Source organism: Leuresthes tenuis, unplaced genomic scaffold (assembly GCF_036924035.1).
Source record: "Leuresthes tenuis unplaced genomic scaffold, fLeuTen1.0.hap1 SCAF_18, whole genome shotgun sequence".
NCBI lineage: Eukaryota > Metazoa > Chordata > Actinopteri > Atheriniformes > Atherinopsidae > Leuresthes > Leuresthes tenuis.
This window is the reverse complement of record NW_027325372.1, coordinates 2,206,439-2,226,933: the sequence shown is the minus strand read 5'-3', so window position 1 is coordinate 2,226,933 and position 20,495 is coordinate 2,206,439. Positions and strand designations below refer to the sequence as shown.

Below are 20,495 nucleotides of genomic sequence, written 5' to 3'. Positions count from 1 at the left end.
GATTGGTTTAGATCTCAACACCTCCCTGCCTTCCGGAAAACTGACCAATCCCTGAGAAGCTCACTGTCTCCAAGACTCCAGCGTGTATTGTGAAGTTGAAAGAGCGGTGGTCTTAATCATTCCAGGGTAAGAGTTTAAATCCATCGCCTTTGTCTTCGGCATAATTTGGAAATATTCCAGAACAGACATTTAGTTTTTATGTTTGTTTTCAATGTAGTGCAGCCTGCTCCATTTCCCTCTAATAACGTCTGAGCTAACAGTAACAAAGTCTAACAGTAGCTAACAAACATTAGCATTCTGAGTTGGTGCACCGTTAGCAGCTACTAACAAATGCTACCTCGATACTTTTTATTGTCTAAAGTCCTCTTTGTTATCACAGCGAGTAAGTCACAATATTTATGTAAGGGTACGTTGTGTTTTTTCATTGTATTTATTTATCTTGCATGTAACGGAGTGTAAATGCTGCACGTAGTAACATCTTTGGGAGTAGGGAGCAAAGTTGCCAGATCTTATGAGAGAAAGCAGCCCATAACAAGCGACTTGGGTCGAAAAAAAGAGGCCAAAACAGTTTAACTTCCTGTTAGAACTTACTCTCTTTTATATTAGAGCTGTGTGGTTGATTAATATGGGATCATTGATGGGCTACAGCATGAAGGAATGAATGAGTAAAGCAATCATGCGCAGGGCTTCTTTAATGTGCATCAGTGCTGCATAATGTGCACAAATCTCACACCCACAGAATCAGCACTTTAAAATGCTTCCACTTGAGGGAAACTCTTATAACCCACTCTCTTGGAGAGATGGAGGGAATAGGGTTGGGATGAGTCCTGTTATAGGAGGACAAACTCAACATTTTGCATTGGTGGAATGAGAAGAAGAAGGAGAGCAAGACCAAAAGAGTCCTTAGATAGATTCAACCCACAGCAGTCAACTGATTGGAAGCAACTTATTATAAGAGTCTTATTTAAAAAAAAAACAGATGTGGTGATGGAAGGATTCTGCCACAAGGTGGCACAAAATCCCTCAAAATACAAACACCTCACTGAATTATTGTACTTAAATACTTCATGCCTGTGGTGCTGCTGTTATTTATGAGAATCCGCTCGATTTATATCACTGAGAGTCGATGAAACCGCTCGCAGCAAAACACACGAATGATTTAGCAACATGGTGGGAATTCAGATGACCTCTAACTTAACTGTTTTTCTAGGTTTTTTGTGCTGGGAAAGGAGCTGCTGCGTGTCTTCGTGCCTGTCGATGCTGAGGGGAGGCATTGGACAACACTGAAAGTATGCGCTTTGTTTTCATTTTCATTCAGAAGAGGAAACAGATGGAAATCAGAAGCAGATGTAGATGATCCTTCTTATATTGGGGAGAAAAATAACTAAAAAGCAAAGACAGGAAAATACAAAGTGTAGGGAAGTGTAGACAATGAGAATATTTTTTAATTCTGGCTTTTAGAATGAGGCTTTAATGTTAAATGTTTCAATTCAAACACAAACAGAGGAGTTAAGCCGTGATTCATCTTATTTTGGGGGTAAATTTGTCTCCATGACGATACTGAACTGCTGTGATTTTCTTCTATCAATCGGTTGAAATTTAATACTCTAACATTTGTCATCATAGGTTTTTTTTTTTACCTCTTTTTGATGGAACATCTGGCTTCACACGGCCTTATTTCTGGCATAAAATATTTATATTTATATATTTATTATAAACATCATTTTAAACTTTAAGTTAGCTGTGTTTCCTCATGGTTTGGCACCAGCTGCACATATGCAATGTCAAGTAAAGCAAATTAACTCTAACTGGTCATAATACCACTTTTTTTACTGCTTGATACAATAAACTGAAAAGTCTCTTATTTATTTTCTGAGTAATCTACAGCAGATCTACTATAGCTCTGTTAGCTCATAGCTGCTGTTATGTGGCTACTTGCAGCTATAGGAGAGCTAACGGAGGGATTTCTACACAGGCACTCTACTGGGACCCCTTCATCCACACGCCCCCCTGCAGCACAGTTTATTTACTCCGGTAAGAACGTCCATCTTACTCAAAGTCGTCGTTCACGTTGTCAAAATCTGATAAATATCCTGCCATGTTGCACAAAACTATCAGCAGCAAACTCTGTGTGAAGTTAGCCGACTGTCACAGAGCACGGAGTGAATAAACTGTGCTGCAGGGGGGCGTGTGGATGAAGTGGTCCCAGTAGAGTGCCTGTGTAGAAATCCCTCCGTTAGCTCTCCTATAGCTGCAAGTAGCCACATAACAGCAGCTATGAGCTAACAGAGCTATAGCACACGTTCATTCATTCATTCTTCTTAAAGTATTGGTGAAATAAAGACAGATAATGCCTTATTTAGAGGCTGCATCCTCTAAGCCCCGTTCACTCCGTTATATGGATCTCCAGTTATCTAAATATCTTCCGAAGGACGCCGACTTTCACCAAACTGTTCTCGGTGAGCAGATGAACGCATTTCATGCCAGAAATAAGGTTTAAAAATACCGGAGTTCCCCTTTAAAGGTGTTTCTTACTTTATTTCCAGGAAAGAATCACATGTGAACATAAAGGTGTTTCTGGACTTTATAAAAATCAGTTTTAACTGTTTGGTTTTAAGTATAATGACACCGGCTGTCAGTTAGCTCACATTGTGTGTCACAGAGCAGATCCTTGTGCCTTTAAACCCTGAGAATTAAAGGCTGAATGTCGTCTGTTGCTGACAGCGCAGGATGGAGGAAGGTCAGGACTTTTCTCTCTGCGGGAAAGCGGTTGTAACGGAAGCCAATCTGAGTGAGTCTGAGCGCCGCCGCAGGAAACATTTCTCACCTTATAGTGACGGCTTTACATTTGTCAAACTTTATTTGTCTAATTGTTTGTCTTTGTTTTCAGGAGATGACTTCTTTTGGAAACTCGTCACAGACTTCGTTGGCGCTCAGTCTGGAGAGGGGTTAGAGCTGGACCAGGCGCCCTGTAAGAACAGAGTAATGATCCAAGTCGGACTCCTGAGAGAGGACAACAATTTTCCCTGGATTACCATCATAGATTGGCTCCAGAAAATCTTTCCCGGTCATCAGTCGGCTGACTTCCGGCGCCTGATCGAACGAGGCATCGCAACAACGTTGAGCCTGGAAGGTCACGCAAGGCTGACCTTCCTGGAATCAGAGGTCAACTTCAACTTCGTCGGGCCGATATGTGACAGCATCGGCGTGGAGCGACAGCATCTTCTGGAACTGCGCGACTTCTCAGAGCGGGCGCAGTCGATTGAAGTCACAAACGGGTTGATTCTCGAACTCATCAACTTCGTCACCAGGGAGAAAATCTCCCCGATTGTCATGGTTACCTGGCTGAAAAACTTCAACCCAGAGTTTTGTAAGAAGGGCGATATTCAGAAGTCGTACAGAGACCTCAGGAGCAAGATCAAGAAGTTGAAAATGTGTTTTCGAAACTCTGAAACGAGAAGTCACCGAAGAAACACGGCCATGGAAAATCTGCTCCAGAGTCCCTTCGAGTTGGTTCGGAAGAAAACGCCCAAATTCTTCGTGAAGAAACGAATGAGACGAGACGACGTTGGGAGTTACGAAAAAGTCACGATCAAGGAGGAGTACGAGAGCTTTGAAATCTCCCAGAGAGCGGAGGTGGATGGCGAGGTGGACGGAGGGCGTGTCGCCGCGCCTGATGGGAGTGACGAGGACTTGGACGCGTCCAACAGCGAGGACGAAGCTTCGGCCAACAGAGGAGAGTCTCTGACTCTGCTGGACATCGCCATGCTGTCCGTCCAAAAGCTGTCCAGCGTCTACGGCGGGAAAACCGCTGCGTGCAAGCAGGTGTCCTTGGATCTGCTGAAGAATCAGTACGCTTTGACGAGCAAGGAGCACCCGGCCATGATAGAGTTTGAGAAGAAACTGGGCGCCGTGCGTGACGGCGTCCCGCTCGTGTCTCCGGTCGTGTTCCTAAACTACAACGCCAACTTCCTGGTTGACGTGCATGATGCGCTGGAGCAGCTCATCATGAGCTTTGAGAAGGAGATCATTCTGTCACGAGGGGAGAAACTCGGCCGCGACAAGCTCCCAAAATTCAAGAACTTCGTGAATATGGCAGAAAGCGCCACGTGGCGCTACGTTCACATGGCCTGCGACATCCTGAGTCCGCGCACCCCCGAGAAGCAGAACTACAGAAAACACTGGGTGGCTTTCTGCGAGGAGAAGGGAAACCCCTCCAAGCTCGCAGTGAACCAGTCCAACCGGTTCAACAACTACTTCGAGGCCGCCGCGGGTCTCATTCACCACCACAGGGAGATCGCGCTCTTCTTCTCTGACTTGATGTCGATGACCAACGACGAACGCCCCAACATCATCCTGGAGAGCGTCGCTGCCGACGCCAACGACTCGGTGATTCAGAGCTTCGTCTGCGCTCTGGCCATCATTTACTGCAAAATCCTGGGTCCGTACTGGCAGCTGCTGAAGAGCGGAGGCGAGTACTCGCTCTTCTGCCAGTATCTGCTCTGCCTCTACCAAAAGTTCCTCGACTGGTCCAAGGACGCTTCCACTCTGCTGGAACCCGAGGACGGCGCCAACGTGTTTCTGCAGTTCCCACTGCAAGAGAAAACCTTTGAGGGAGTGTTTCATTACTGCGGCCAGTGGCACACCAACAGAGACCTCATCAGAGCTTGCCTGAAGAGGGCGATAAAGGTGATTGCTGCCGTCACCGAGGAGCACCTGAGGGACTTCCTGCCAGGTGGAACCTTTTCCAAAATCCCCCCGACGGATGTGAGCTTGCAGTTGGTGAGCTGCACTTTCTCCGTCTTGATGGCTGAATATCCCTTTGGCCACGCCTATCCTTACAAGAAGGAAAGACCCGACAAGCGGTCCAAGGGCTCCTCGAACAGCTCCCAGGAAGATGGAGGCTCCTCCGGCTCCTCCAGCTCAGATGAGTCTGAGCGTGGACGGTTTAGAAAGAGTTCCCACAGCCCACAGACCAAAAAGGTCAGTAAAAGGGTCTATCGGGAGGAGCGGCCGGAGATCATGGACAGAGATTACATCATCGCCACGGTGAGCCGGAACGGGGGGCCGTGCAAAACTCAGCAGGACGTGGATAAGATGATGCTGCGCTTCGATGGCAAATCGCGATGGGAGAAGCGTGAGGCGCTGCGCTGTGAGATCCTGTACCAGAAGATGGTTCTGAACAACAACAACCAGCACCTGGACGGCGTGTTCCACAACAGCACGCAGATGGTGCTGAAGCTGAAGTTCGCGCTGCCCCGGGTCAAACCGAGCTACTCTCTGGTGCTGGAGCCCAAGAAGTCCAAAGTGAAGCCTGCGATAGCAGCGCCAGAAGCTGCTGTTCGGAGTGAACATGGCGGCGCGGCAGAGCTCGCCGAGGGAAGCGTGTGACCACGAGTTACGCAGAAGGACCTCCAAATCCAGCTTTATGTGGTCTGCAGGCTGGAAATGTGCCGTTTCCATCCCTGTGTGAGGTGCTCATGACATTAGAGCCTCTTTAATGTTGCCGAGTCACTGAAAAGATGTTAACCGCTGTCACAATAAACTATTAAACCAGAGTGAAACCTCATCAGTCCACACTGTGTTTTTCCCAGATTTAACAGGCAGTGATGTCATCATCGTTATCTTCAGTGTTTACGGGGACTGAAGGAAACAGAGAGGACACTGGGCCAAAGGTCAGAGAGGACTGATACAGACAGGAATCTGTGGAAAAAGTCTCATTTCTTTATATATTTCCAAGAAAACAACTCAGGTTAATGTGCAAGCTGCATTACAGATGATTGATCAGTCGTCTCTTTATGATGACTATCTTCAGGGAAAAAGCACCTTGGACTGCAGGAGAACTTAAAGCATCTTTAAAGCTTCTTTATCTGGAACCAGATCTTTAAGGAGAGTCTTTAAAGTGAATATCTGGTCTGAGCTCCTTTATTCTCCAACACAGCCTGAACCCTCTGAGACAAGCTTTCTGTCATTTCTTTAAGGAGTCTTCAGGAATAGTTCTCCAGGCTTCTTGAAGGACATCCCAAAGCTCTTCTTTGGATGTGGGCTGCCTTTTGTTCCGTTCTCTGTCAGATGATCCCACACTGCTTCAATAATGTTGAGGTCCGGGCTCTGGGGAGGATTCATCCCTCCATAAGACCTGTTGCCACTGATTTTCAGTCCACTTCTTGTGTCATTTGGCACAGCTCAGCCTTTTCTCCCTGTTTCCCTTCCTTAAGAACGGCTTCTTGACAGCCACCCTTCCATGGAGACCATTTCTGATGAGGCTTGGGCCAACAGTAGATGGATCAGCTGAAGGTCCAGATGCATCTCTCAGGTCCTGTCAGGTCACAGCTGGATTTTTTCCTCTTTCTTAAGGACATCACTTTCAGATCCTGTTCATCTGCTGTAGATAGTTTTTTAGGCCTGACACTTCTTCTTTTGTCCTCCACTTGTCCAGTTTCCTCAAATGTTTTAAGGACACACTGCACACCATGCTGAGATATGCCAAGTTTTCAGCTAATAGCTCTTTGGGAATCACCTTGTTGCTGCAGAAATCCTATTTTCTGTCTGTCAAACTGTGTTTTCTTTGCTGTTTTTCATAGATGCAGCTAAAGAAATGGGAACAAATGATGTGTCTTTGTGACAAAGTGCCTAAAGATCCAGTTTAAAATGGCTTCTTTGCTAAGTTGTCTGTTCTGTGTCGACACAACACTGGTTCATCCCTTGAGTTAGGAGCCTTTTTTCTGCCTGAATGGCTCATAGCTCAGAGTTAAGTGGCTGAACAAAGAAAAAACACATTCGGAAGGACGGAAAATGAGTGAAAAAGCAGAAAATGTCCAAAGAAAAACTCTGAAAGAGCTTCAGAAAGCTGCAGAAGTATTGATCAGGACACTTTAAAGGTTACAGGAAGGTCTGGCTGCTTGGAAGGAAATATTATAAACTGCTCAACACTTTTTCACGGTACTTTAATCACAGAAATGCAAACACAATGTTGGCCTTTCATTCAGAAGCATCTTATTGAGGGAAACCAGTTATTTCTCTCGGAGGCAGCAGACCTCCTCCGGAGCTTATTCTCAGTCTCAGCACGTAAAGAAACGCAGTTAACAGGATTCCTTCCCCCGGGTTCCCTTTCACCGCCAGCTTCCATGAACTTCGACCCAGATTTTTTACTTCGCTTAACCTTTTCTGACAGATAAACAACCACTAAGGAAACAAACGCGCGCGCCCTTCTTAAAAGGCCGCTTGTTATCAACAGATCGCTGTGGATGATGCCTTCACTGTCACCGGAATGCAGGATTTTTTGTAACCGCCACGAGAACGAGGTAACTTATTTCAGCACAGCAAAGCAACGGATACATTGATGTAGAAGTTTGAAATAAGAAATGTTTCAGCACTATTTCACACATTAGAAGTGGTTTGTGTCGTAAAACCAGATTACATTAAACACGAATGTGAACTATAAGAAGAAGAAGCTCAACGGCGCAAATGAAAACCAAGCAAGTGTGATGTTTTAAGATGCTTTAAGAAACAAACTGATTAGTAGAAATCATTAAAGCAACGTAACTGATGAATAGATGCTTGTTAAAATGGTCATTTTAAGGTTTATAACTATGATCCTCTAAATTCCCAGGGTCCCCGAAGGCACCTTTTGGGGTGGTAACTTTGCGTAATTGTCCTCCAAAGCTCAGGTTACGGCGGCGTGTGGACGAGCACATTGTCGCGACTTTACTCGCACGAAGTCAAGCCGCCGCCGAGTGTTTCTGAGTTTTCTACGCCGGACAAAGCAGCACCATGCCGGGCAGTTGGTGGAGCAGCGCCGCGGTGACCCACGGGCTCATGGCTCTGTTCGCCATGGGCTCCTGGATTTCCGTCAACAGTCTGTGGGTCGAGCTGCCGGTGATTGTCGACGTGCTTCCCGAAGGTCAGTGTCCACGTCCAGCGGCAGGATCCGTCCTCCTTGTCTGTAAAAATGGATTTTTATTTATTTAGAGCGGATCCAGCAGCAGAGGAACCGGATTAAAATCCCCTCAGATGGCTTTTCTGCATCCTGTCTGCGCGTATTAACCACACCGATACTGACACGCATGTCCGATAGTGACCAAACAAAACGTTAATGACAGAATATCCCAAGTAATGTCATTAAAAATAATAATAATCATGTTTGGCCCCCATTTAACGGGAAAGCTTTCTGTTTCTGCCCAAATATGTTTATCTCGTCTTTTATTATTGGAGTTTAATTTAAAAGCAATGTTGTGGTCTTATGCCACTGAATGTCTGCTGCAGTCAGGACAAAACTAAGTGCACCCCTTTTACATTTTTGGACGTAAAACCAAAATAATAACCTATAATAACCTTTAAAAAGGCCTTAAAGTCCGGTGAAGACAGCCTCAGGCCAACAGCACATGATACGTTACACTGTGATCATTTACTGAACTGAAACTGTGACAAAATGCAGAAGCAGAGTGTGAAAACTAAGTGAACCCCTGATCCAGCAGCTTCAGCAGCAGTGAGTAAAACTAAGTGAACCCCTGATCCAGCAGCTTCAACAGCAGTGAGTGATAAACTAAGTGAACCCCTGATCCAGCAGCTTCAGCAGCAGTGAGTAAAACTAAGTGAACCCCTGATCCAGCAGCTTCAACAGCAGTGAGTGAGAAACTAAGTGAACCCCTGATCCAGCAGCTTCAGCAGCAGTGAGTGAGAAACTAAGTGAACCCCTGATCCAGCAGCTTCAGCAGCAGTGAGTGTAAAACTAAGTGAACCCCTGATCCAGCAGCTTCAGCAGCAGTGAGTGTAAAACTAAGTGAACCCCTGATCCAGCAGCTTCAGCAGCAGTGAGTGAGAAACTAAGTGAACCCCTGATCCAGCAGCTTCAGCAGCAGTGAGCTGCAGTGATGGTTTCCTGTGGGACGTTATCAGTCTCTCTCCTGGTTCTGGAGGAATCTCGGCCCTCTTCTCTCCAGCGGTGCTTCAGCTCATTGAGGTTTGCAGCATTGGTTTCTGCACAGCTCTCTTAAGGTCCCACCACAGCATCTCAGTCAGGCTGAGGTCTGGACTCTGACTGGACCATTGCAACACCTTGATTCTGTTCTTTTTCCCACATTCTGCTGTAGATCTGCTGCTGTGTTTGGGATCTTTGTCCTGTTGATGAGCCAGTTTCAGCCCAGCTTTAGCTGTGGGACAGATGGCCTCACATCTGACTCTAGAATACTTTGGTATCCAGAGGAGTTCATGGTGGACTCAATGACTGCAAGGTGCCCAGGTCCTGTGGCTGCAGAACCAGCCCAGATCATCAGCCCTCCACCACCGTGCTTGACAGCTGGTATGAGGTGTTTGTGCTGATATGCTGTGTTTGGTTTCCTCCAAACGTGCTGCTGTGCATTAGGACCAAACATCTCCACTTTGCTCTGGTCTGTCCAAAGGACATTGTTCCAGAAGTCTTGAGCTTTGTTCAGATGCAGCTTTGCAAACCTAAGCTGTGCTGCCATGTTCTTTTTAGAGAGAAGAGGCTTTCTCCTGCAGCCCTTCCAAACAAGCCATCCTTGTTCAGTCTTTTTCTAACTGTGCTGCCATGACCTTTAACCTTTAACATGCTAACTGAGGCCTGTAGAGTCTGAGATGTAGCTCTGGGCTTTTTCACCTTGGGGTGACCTTTAACCTTTAACATGCTAACTGAGGCCTGTAGAGTCTGAGATGTAGCTGTGGGCTTCTTCACCTTGGGGTGACCTTTAACCTTTAACATGCTAACTGAGGCCTGTAGAGTCTGAGATGTAGCTCTGGGCTTTTTCACCTTGGGGTGACCTTTAACCTTTAACATGCTAACTGAGGCCTGGAGAGTCTGAGATGTAGCTCTGGGCTTCTTCACCTTGGGGTGAACTTGCTGGGACGTCCACTCCTGGGAAGATTGACAGCTGTCCTGAATGTTTTCCACTTGTGAATAATCTTTCTCTCTGTAGAATGATGGACTCCAGATAGTCTGGAAATGGCCTTATAACCCTTCCCAGACTGATGGGCAGCAGCAGCTGCTTCTCTGAGATCATTGCTGGTGTCTTTCCTCCTTGGCATCGTGTTAAACTGACAGAACTCCTGCTTTTATAGAGCTGCTCACACTGACTGAGGATCAGTTAATCAGAGCATTGATCAGTTAATCAGAGCATTGATCAGCAGCTCCTGGCTGCTTCTTACCCTCTTAGGTCCTGTGGAAGCAGTGAGGGTTCACTTACTTTTTCACTCACTGCTTCTGTGTTTTGTGGGTTTATTGATCATGAGGGTGGATTTTAACACCAGGTGATATTTTTCATTATGTCCAGATATATAAAACCTTTGAATTTAATCTCCTTTACAATCTGAGCTGCATTCATGTTAACTTTAAGAGATTAAAATGACACATAAATCTCATAACATCCTGAAATAAAAACTGAATTATGTCAAAAATACCGAAATGTTTTGTCTTACATCCTGATCAGAGCGATAGGCGTCAGTTTGAGCTGCTGAGGGGCAGTAAAGGATGATCTGGGGTCCATATCTGCAGCAGTTAGAAGAGGCAGAATCACTCTGGATTCTGCTGAATCACCTGAAAATCTGTTGTTCTCACTTTTATTCACCAACTGAAATCCTCCCAAATGGATGAAAATGAGTTTAAACGACCACAATAATGAGGAGTTCGACCTGTTCGTGTTAAATAAGTGCAATTTATTAAAGTTTGCTGCTTCTTACCCTCTTAGTTCACTTAGTTTTTCACACATGCTTCTGTGTTTTGTCTCAGTTTTTGTTAAATAAATAATGACTCAGCGTGATGTTAATCTGATTTTTACAGAATTTTAAAACCTCTCAAGGTTCAGATGATTTTGTTTTATATCCTGATGCGTAAAAACCTTAAACTGGAAAGAGGGTGTACTTTCTTTCCAGGTGGCTCTAAGGCCCGTCTCTAAGGCCCGTCTCTAAGGCCCGTCTCTAAGGCCCGTCTCTAAGGCCCGTCTCTAACGCCCGTCTCTAAGGCCCGTCTCTAAGGCCCGTCTCTAAGGCCCGTCTCTAAGGCCCGTCTCTAAGGCCCGTCTCTAAGGCCCGTCTCTAAGGCCCGTCTCTAAGGCCCGTCTCTAACGCCCGTCTCTAAGGCCCGTCTCTAACGCCCGTCTCTAAGGCCCGTCTCTAACGCCCGTCTCTAAGGCCCGTCTCTAACGCCCGTCTCTAAGGCCCGTCTCTAAGGCCCGGCTCTAACGCCCGTCTCTAACGCCCGTCTCTAAGGCCCGGCTCTAAGGCCCGTCTCTAACATCTGTCTCTAAGGCCCGTCTCTAACGCCCGTCTCTAACGCCCGTCTCTAACGCCCGTCTCTAAGGCCCGTCTCTAAGGCCCGTCTCTAACGCCCGGCTGTAACGCCCGTCTGTAACTTCTGTCTCTAAGACCTGGCTCTAACGCCCGTCTCTAAGGCCCGTCTCTAACGCCCGTCTCTAACGCCCGTCTGTAACTTCTGTCTCTAAGGCCCGTCTCTAAGGCCCGTCTCTAAGGCCCGGCTCTAACACCTGATGTGGTCTGTTTCCTGTCTTTAGGCTGGAACCTGCCTGCATACCTCTCAGTGCTCATAGCCTTTGGGAACGTGGGTCCAATAGCGGTGACCGTGACGCATCACTGTGCTCCGGGACGTTTGAACGAGCGCGTGGTCATCCGCTGCATCCAGGCGCTGGCGGTGGTGGCGTCCGCCTGTCTGGCCATCTTCTGGTCGCACACCGTTAGAATAGCCGGAGCCGAGCGCTCGCTTCCCTTCCTGCTCCTCGCCTTTGTGTTGGCGTTGGTGTGTTGCACCTCCACGGTCACCTTCCTGCCCTTCATGTTTCGCTACCCGCCGCAGTACATCCGGACCTTCTTCGTGGGTCAGGGCTTCAGCGCCCTGTTCCCCTGCATCGTGGCGTTGGGGCAAGGCGTTGGAAAGCTGGAGTGCAAAACCGTGAACGGCACGATCGAGCCGCAGCATTTGAAGGAGAACTTCCCTGCCCAGAACTTCTTCTGGTTCCTGTTTGCCATGTTGACGGTCTCAGCTCTCAGCTTCCTGGCTTTGACCCGGAGAGAGACGGAACCGCAGCAGCCGGGTCCGCCGCCGGAGCCCGACGGTGCGGCGGCGGCGAAGAACGGGGAGGAGACGCACCGCCTGTACAACGGAGGGACGCCGGTGTCTGAGGAGCAGGTGCAGGTGGAGGAAAAACCGCCCGCTCAGACGTTTTGGACGCCACGAAATATCTACCTCCTGTTCCTGCTCGCCGTCTCAAACGCCCTCACCAATGGCGTCCTCCCGTCTGTGCAGAGCTTCACCTGTTTGCCCTACGGCGCCATGACCTTCCACCTCTCCGTGGTCCTCGGCAACATAGCGAACCCCCTGGCGTGTTTTCTGGCCATGTTTGTGGTCCTCAGGTGAGAAGACGTGTGAGTTCGCTTGTTTCCAGGAGCCGTTACTTCCTTTCTCTGCCACAACAACCTGACTTTGTCTTCCAGGTCCTCCGCAGGTCTGGGCTTCCTGTCGGTGGCTGCTGGTGTATTCGCCGCGTTTCTCTTGGCGTTGGCGGCTCTCAGCCCCTGCCCACCACTGCTGGGGAACTCTGCCGGTGTAGCTTTAGTGGTGAGTGTGTAAATACGACTTTATTATTAACGTTTTAGCAGTTATTTGGTTAATTTAAGTGCAGATGTTGTCATAAAGGCGCATCTTCAACCACATCATTGTGAAATGCTGGTTGACAAATCCATTTTTAGACAAAATGTGACCTTTTCTTGGAGAATTTTGGCTAATTTTCAGGTCCTACTTTTCTTTTGGGTGCCAGGATTCTCAATATTGACCTTAAAGTCAGAGTAAAACTGAAATAACTGCAGAACAATGTGTTATGAACTATTCGGTCAAGCATAGAGTTTATATTTCTGTATTTATCAGACGCTTTTATCCAAAGCGACTTACAAATGAAGATATAACAGCTATAAAAAGCTAACAATAAGCTACATAGAAGGAACCCAGGAGTCCGACTCTGTCAGAGGGGACAGAGTAGAGATAGGGTGCAGGCATAGAAGGAAGTGCAGAAAGATAAAGTGCAGAGATAGAGGGGGGAGGGAAGTACAAGGTAAGTGCTGGGATAGGAGATGCTCTCTGAAGAGCTGGGTTTTCAGGAGCTTCTTGAAGATAGACAGGGACGCCCCTGTTCTGGTAGCGCTCGGTAGGTCATTCCACCATCGTGGGACGACACATGAACAGAGTTTGGATTGTCTTAGGCGTGGTGTAGGAGCTGCTAGACGACAATCCTGGGACCAACGGAGGGACCCAGTTGGGACAGAAGCCTTTGCAAGAGCATTCAAGGAGATGGAGCCGTTCCATTAAGCTCTTTGTAGCTAACATCAGGGACTTGGATCTGATGCTAAGGGCAGCCAGAGGAGCTCAATGAACAGAGGGGGGACGTGTTCTTTTAGGCTGATCCAAGACCAGCCGCACCGCCGCGTTCTGGACCATCTGCAGAGGTTTCACAGGCTGGAGACCAGTTAGGAAACCAGTTAGGAGACCAGTTAGGAGACCAGTTAGGAGACCAGTTAGGAGACCAGTTAGGAAACCAGTTAGGAGACCAGTTAGGAGACCAGTTAGGAGACCAGTTAGGAGACCAGTTAGGAAACCAGTTAGGAGACCAGTTAGGAGACCAGTTAGGAGACCAGTTAGGAGAGCAGTTAGGAAACCAGTTAGGAGACCAGTTAGGAAACCAGTTAGGAGACCAGTTAGGAGACCAGTTAGGAAACCAGTTAGGAAACCAGTTAGGAGACCAGTTAGGAGACCAGTTAGGAGACCAGTTAGGAAACCAGTTAGGAGACCAGTTAGGAAACCAGTTAGGAGACCAGTTAGGAAACCAGTTAGGAAACCAGTTAGGAGACCAGTTAGGAAACCAGTTAGGAGACCAGTTAGGAGACCAGTTAGGAGACCAGTTAGGAGACCAGTTAGGAAACCAGTTAGGAGACCAGTTAGGAGACCAGTTAGGAAACCAGTTAGGAAACCAGTTAGGAGACCAGTTAGGAGACCAGTTAGGAGACCAGTTAGGAGACCAGTTAGGAGACCAGTTAGGAAACCAGTTAGGAGACCAGTTAGGAGACCAGTTAGGAGACCAGTTAGGAGACCAGTTAGGAAACCAGTTAGGAGACCAGTTAGGAAACCAGTTAGGAGACCAGTTAGGAGACCAGTTAGGAAACCAGTTAGGAGACCAGTTAGGAGACCAGTTAGGAGACCAGTTAGGAAACCAGTTAGGAGAGCGTTACAGTAGTGAAGGTGGGAGATGACCATGGCCTGCAGCAGGAGCTGGGGGGCATGTTGGGTCAGGTATGGTCCGATCTTTCTTATGTTTAGTAATGGAAAGCGACTGAACGAGCAACCGAGGTAACGGGATCTTTGAAGGTCAGCTGGTCGGCAATCATGTCACCCAAGTTATTAGCAACCTTTGAAAGTTCTCTACTGAAGACGGATCTCAGGTCGGCTCAGATGAGCCGCTGACAGTCAAAGAGAATGTTTCAACCAAAGTAAACGCTTAGAGGTGATGTGTTGGTGAGGATTCAGCCGTCTCAGCGGAGGGGGGGGGGGGTCTCGGTCCGGAGGTCCTGTGTCGTGCATCAGCTGATCCCAGCTGCCTCCAGTAAAACTGCCTGCAGCAGCTTCTCTTCTGAGCGATCAGGGCGCCTCGAATCCTCCGATAACGGCACAGATGCACATGCTCACACTGAGGCTGAGAGCAGAAACACTCGTTTGCGTGAGCTGAAACCGGTTATTTCCACCTGGATGACTGTCCTTACAGTCCATGCACCGTTTCCTCTCGGTGCTTCCCTGAGTCCTTCGGCTTTCTTTCAGACTGCATCCACTCGGCGCAGAAATGCAGTTTGCAATGAGCAGGAATGTGTTAATCAGACCCAGCATGTGCATCTTTGCTGTTTACCTTCAACTAATATTCATTAGTTCAGCCTCACTCCTTCTATCGTTAGCTACATCCTCATTTGGATAGAAGCTGAATGCATGAACATTAACGTTAGTTACGTCCACTGTCGACCGGCTTTATTTCCTTCCTCTGCAGCTTTACTTCGTTCCTCTGCAGCTTTACTTCGTTCCTCTGCAGCTTTATTTCGTTCCTCTGCAGCTTTATTTCGTTCCTCTGCAGCTTTATTTCCTTCCTCTGCAGCTTTATTTCCTTCCTCTGCAGCTTTACTTCCTTCCTCTGCAGCTTTATTTCCTTCCTCTGCAGCTTTATTTCCTTCCTCTGCAGCTTTATTTCGTTCCTCTGCAGCTTTATTTCCTTCCTCTGCAGCTTTATTTCCTTCCTCTGCAGCTTTATTTCCTTCCTCTGCAGCTTTACTTCCTTCCTCTGCAGCTTTATTTCCTTCCTCTGCAGCTTTATTTCCTTCCTCTGCAGCTTTATTTCGTTCCTCTGCAGCTTTATTTCCTTCCTCTGCAGCTTTATTTCGTTCCTCTGCAGCTTTATTTCGTTCCTCTGCAGCTATTTCCTTCCTCTGCAGCTATTTCCTTCCTCTGCGGCTTTATTTCCTTCCTCTGCGGCTTTATTTCCTTCCTCTGCGGCTTTATTTCCTTCCTCTGCGGCTTTATTTCCTTCCTCTGCGGCTTTATTTCGTTCCTCTGCAGCTTTATTTCGTTCCTCTGCAGCTTTATTTCCTTCCTCTGCAGCTTTATTTCCTTCCTCTGCAGCTTTATTTCCTTCCTCTGCAGCTTTATTTCGTTCCTCTGCAGCTTTATTTCGTTCCTCTGCAGCTTTATTTCGTTCCTCTGCAGCTTTATTTCGTTCCTCTGCAGCTTTATTTCCTTCCTCTGCAGCTTTATTTCCTTCCTCTGCAGCTTTATTTCCTTCCTCTGCAGCTTTACTTCCTTCCTCTGCAGCTTTATTTCCTTCCTCTGCAGCTTTATTTCCTTCCTCTGCAGCTTTATTTCGTTCCTCTGCAGCTTTATTTCCTTCCTCTGCAGCTTTATTTCCTTCCTCTGCAGCTTTACTTCGTTCCTCTGCAGCTTTATTTCCTTCCTCTGCAGCTTTATTTCGTTCCTCTGCAGCTTTATTTCGTTCCTCTGCAGCTATTTCCTTCCTCTGCGGCTTTATTTCGTTCCTCTGCGGCTTTATTTCGTTCCTCTGCGGCTTTATTTCGTTCCTCTGCTGCTTTATTTCGTTCCTCTGCAGCTTTATTTCGTTCCTCTGCAGCTTTATTTCGTTCCTCTGCAGCTTTATTTCCTTCCTCTGCGGCTTTATTTCCTTCCTCTGCGGCTTTATTTCGTTCCTCTGCGGCTTTATTTCGTTCCTCTGCGGCTTTATTTCGTTCCTCTGCGGCTTTATTTCCTTCCTCTGCAGCTTTATTTCGTTCCTCTGCAGCTTTATTTCGTTCCTCTGCGGCTTTATTTCGTTCCTCTGCGGCTTTATTTCCTTCCTCTGCGGCTTTATTTCGTTCCTCTGCGGCTTTATTTCCTTCCTCTGCGGCTTTATTTCCTTCCTCTGCGGCTTTATTTCCTTCCTCTGCTGCTTTATTTCCTTCCTCTGCGGCTTTATTTCCTTCCTCTGCGGCTTTATTTCCTTCCTCTGCGGCTTTATTTCCTTCCTCTGCGGCTTTATTTCCTTCCTCTGCAGCTTTATTTCCTTCCTCTGCAGCTTTACTTCGTTCCTCTGCGGCTTTATTTCCTTCCTCTGCGGCTTTATTTCCTTCCTCTGCGGCTTTATTTCCTTCCTCTGCGGCTTTATTTCCTTCCTCTGCAGCTTTATTTCCTTCCTCTGCGGCTTTATTTCCTTCCTCTGCGGCTTTATTTCCTTCCTCTGCAGCTTTATTTCCTTCCTCTGCAGCTTTATTTCGTTCCTCTGCGGCTTTATTTCGTTCCTCTGCGGCTTTATTTCGTTCCTCTGCGGCTTTATTTCGTTCCTCTGCGGCTTTATTTCCTTCCTCTGCAGCTTTATTTCCTTCCTCTGCTGCTTTATTTCCTTCCTCTGCTGCTTTATTTCCTTCCTCTGCGGCTTTATTTCCTTCCTCTGCGGCTTTATTTCCTTCCTCTGCAGCTTTATTTCCTTCCTCTGCGGCTTTACTTCGTTCCTCTGCGGCTTTACTTCGTTCCTCTGCGGCTTTATTTCCTTCCTCTGCGGCTTTATTTCCTTCCTCTGCAGCTTTATTTCCTTCCTCGGCAGCTTTATTTCCTTCCTCGGCAGCTTTATTTCGTTCCTCTGCGGCTTTATTTCCTTCCTCTGCGGCTTTATTTCCTTCCTCTGCAGCTTTACTTCCTTCCTCTGCGGCTTTATTTCCTTCCTCTGCAGCTTTATTTCCTTCCTCGGCAGCTTTATTTCCTTCCTCGGCAGCTTTATTTCCTTCCTCTGCAGCTTTATTTCCTTCCTCGGCAGCTTTATTTCGTTCCTCTGCGGCTTTATTTCGTTCCTCTGCAGCTTTATTTCGTTCCTCTGCGGCTTTATTTCGTTCCTCTGCAGCTTTACTTCGTTCCTCTGCAGCTTTATTTCCTTCCTCTGCAGCTTTATTTCGTTCCTCTGCAGCTTTACTTCGTTCCTCTGCAGCTTTATTTCCTTCCTCGGCAGCTTTACTTCGTTCCTCTGCAGCTTTATTTCCTTCCTCTGCAGCTTTATTTCGTTCCTCTGCAGCTTTATTTCCTTCCTCTGCAGCTTTATTTCCTTCCTCGGTACACACACTCACGGTTTAATGACTGCATCTTGCACGGTTCTGACCCGTTCCCAAAGTCCAAAGAAACTTTGCTGTAGTTGCAGCATCAGGACCATCTTCTGCCTTAAGGTTGAGAAGCTGCACATCTGGCGGGATCCACCCACAGATGTTCCACAGTTACAGTCTTTCATATGCTTTTTAGTGACTTTCTGGAGCAAGCTGCAGTACTGCATCAGATTTATTAACAAGCCACAGGTTTACAGACGGAGAATGTTGCCTTAAGGGTTTGGTTCTGCTTTGATGATTTCATGTTTTGCTGTTTACCTTCTTCTGCAACCTTTTAGCCGTTTGCTACTTCACAAAAAAACCCTAAAAGCTTTCAAACGGTCAGATGAATGCATTTAAACGAAGAGCTGTCCGATGGAAGAGGAAGGTGCTTCTCTGACTGCAGCTGCCTGTGTCTGCCCCCTGCAGGTCATCTCCTGGATCATCTTCACCGGCCTCTTCTCCTATCTGAAGGTGGTGATCGGGACCTTGCTGCACGAGGCGGGTCACGCCGCTCTGCTGTGGTGTGGCATCTCCATCCAGGCCGGCTCCCTTATCGGAGCCCTCGCCATGTTCCCGCTGGTAAACGTCTATCAGGTGTTTGTTAGAGGCAGAGAATGTGTGGATAACTGCAGTTAGGAGGACCCGCTGTCTGTTTTTAGCGCACACGGCTCCCATTCCTTCCTCAGGAAATGACTGTTTTAAACTTAATTCTGTTCATCGGAGACGTGCCGGAGCTTTATTGGCTCCAGGATCAGTTCACAGACGAAGGCTCCTGTCCTGATTCAAAGGCTCTGAGTCTGTGAAGATGGAAACATTCCCAGGTAAAGGGGAGCATTGTGTGTCTGCACTCCATCCAAAGGGAGGTTCTACAAGAATACATGCCAAAGGGCTTTAGTACCGGCTCTGTGTAGCTGGTTGTTTACTGGATCAAACGGTTCTTTGACTGGAGACACAGCCACTAACTTATTCTTCTTCATGTGTTGCTCTCGAAGCCGTTTAATGAGTAATGGACCACGGTCCCGTCCCTGCACAGTGTAAAGTGCACACCTGCGCTGTCATTCCTCGATTTCATGCCAAACTTTGTGCCGTCTGCCTGAGAATGTTGAACTTTACTTTCATTTATGTTTCATTTAATGTGTGTCTTGTTTGGGAAATGCACAATAATGCTGTGTTTCCTGTAGGGAGCAATTTCTGAGATGCTCATCAATCATTCACCAGCTGTGCTTAAATAATCTGCTCTTTGGAGGAATTTAACCAGTTTTACTCGGGTGAAGTAAGTTTTTATAACCCGATTTTACGAGCCTACGGTCATAACTGTGCAGCATTCAGTCTGAGTGTGTCGCTGAGGTCAAAACTAACCAGTGGAAGGAGGAATGTGGTCTGATGTGTGAATGCTGAGCCCTCATTGGACAACAGATCATCTCGTGAGCGGCGTGCTCCAGACGTAAAGCCACAGTAGCCTTAGATGGTCGTCCCGGGTTTCTTATTCGCCCACAGTCCTTCTTCCTCTTTATCACTGAAGCGACTCTGCAGGACGCGAGGAAACTTCCCATCGAGAGGTCCAAGCATCCCTGGCTAAGAGCCCGCAGTGCACGAGTGTGTGAGCGTGCACGGAGGACAGCACTGTGGACGAACCTTAGTTACCATTAGTAACCATTAGTTACGTCTCAGCTGCAGCTCTGACTCCAGTTTGATTGAGAGGTGGAGACGACCCGGTTGTACAACTGATAAATATTCAGCCTCACTCCAGATGTTCTGATGCTCTGGGGGTAAAATATGTCCCCGATACTTCCTGTTGTCCCCAGTTTGTCATTTCTGGGACGGAAATGCAGGTGATCAGAGACGAGGACACCCACAGAGCCTCGTCCTGCTCTCCAGAGAGCGTCTCCTGCCCTGTACCCCCCCCCCCGCCTGCACTCTGTTTCTACACCCTGGAGGCTTCCTTCTACTGTTAGCTTTGCTGTTACATCCTCATTTGGATAAAAGCTGAATGCATGAACATTAACGTTAGTTACTTCCACTGTCGACCGGCTTTATTTCGTTCCTCTGCAGCTTTATTTCGTTCCTCTGCAGCTTTATTTCCTTCCTCTGCAGCTTTATTTCGTTCCTCTGCGGCTTTATTTCCTTCCTCTGCAGCTTTATTTCGTTCCTCTGCAGCTTTATTTCCTTCCTCTGCAGCTTTATTTCCTTCCTCTGCAGCTTTATTTCCTTCCTCTGCAGCTTTATTTCCTTCCTCTGCAGCTTTATTTCGTTCCTCTGCAGCTTTATTTCCTTCCTCTGCGGCTTTATTTCCTTCCTCTGCAGCTTTATTTCCTTCCTCTGCGGCTTTATTTCCTTCCTCTGCAGCTTTATTTCCTTCCTCTGCGGCTTTATTTCCTTCCTCTGCGGCTTTATTTCGTTCCTCTGCAGCTTTATTTCCTTCCTCTGCGGCTTTATTTCCTTCCTCTGCAGCTTTATTTCCTTCCTCTGCAGCTTTATTTCCTTCCTCTGCGGCTTTATTTCGTTCCTCGGCAGCTTTATTTCCTTCCTCTGCAGCTTTATTTCGTTCCTCGGTACACACACTCACGGTTTAATGACTGCATCTTGCACGGTTCTGACCTGTTCCCAAAGTCCAAAGAAACTTTGCTGTAGTTGCAGCATCAGGACCATCTTCTGCCTTAAGGTTGAGAAGCTGCACATCTGGCGGGATCCACCCACAGATGTTCCACAGTTGCAGTCTTTCATATGCTTTTTAGTGACTTTCTGGAGCAAGCTGCAGTACTGCATCAGATTTATTAACAAGCCACAGGTTTACAGACGGAGAATGTTGCCTTAAGGGTTTG

The 20,495-nt window shown here is 47.3% G+C and overlaps 2 protein-coding genes across 2 annotated transcripts; both read left to right on the top strand.

The window, feature by feature from the left end:
- Positions 1–83: 83 nt before the first annotated feature.
- On the top strand, positions 84–5,950 carry LOC140275146 (uncharacterized). The gene is made up of 4 exons (XM_072370552.1): positions 84–126; positions 1,211–1,289; positions 2,725–2,791; positions 2,891–5,950. The coding sequence occupies exons 3-4, from the start codon at positions 2,731–2,733 to the stop codon at positions 5,389–5,391; spliced, it is 2,562 nt and encodes an 853-aa protein (XP_072226653.1). The 5' UTR covers positions 84–126; positions 1,211–1,289; positions 2,725–2,730; the 3' UTR covers positions 5,392–5,950.
- Positions 5,951–6,626: 676 nt separating this feature from the next.
- Positions 6,627–19,822, top strand: slc52a2 (solute carrier family 52 member 2). The gene is made up of 4 exons (XM_072370887.1): positions 6,627–7,903; positions 11,526–12,381; positions 12,463–12,586; positions 18,100–19,822. The coding sequence occupies exons 1-4, from the start codon at positions 7,774–7,776 to the stop codon at positions 18,307–18,309; spliced, it is 1,320 nt and encodes a 439-aa protein (XP_072226988.1). The 5' UTR covers positions 6,627–7,773; the 3' UTR covers positions 18,310–19,822.
- The last annotated feature ends 673 nt before the right edge of the window (positions 19,823–20,495 follow it).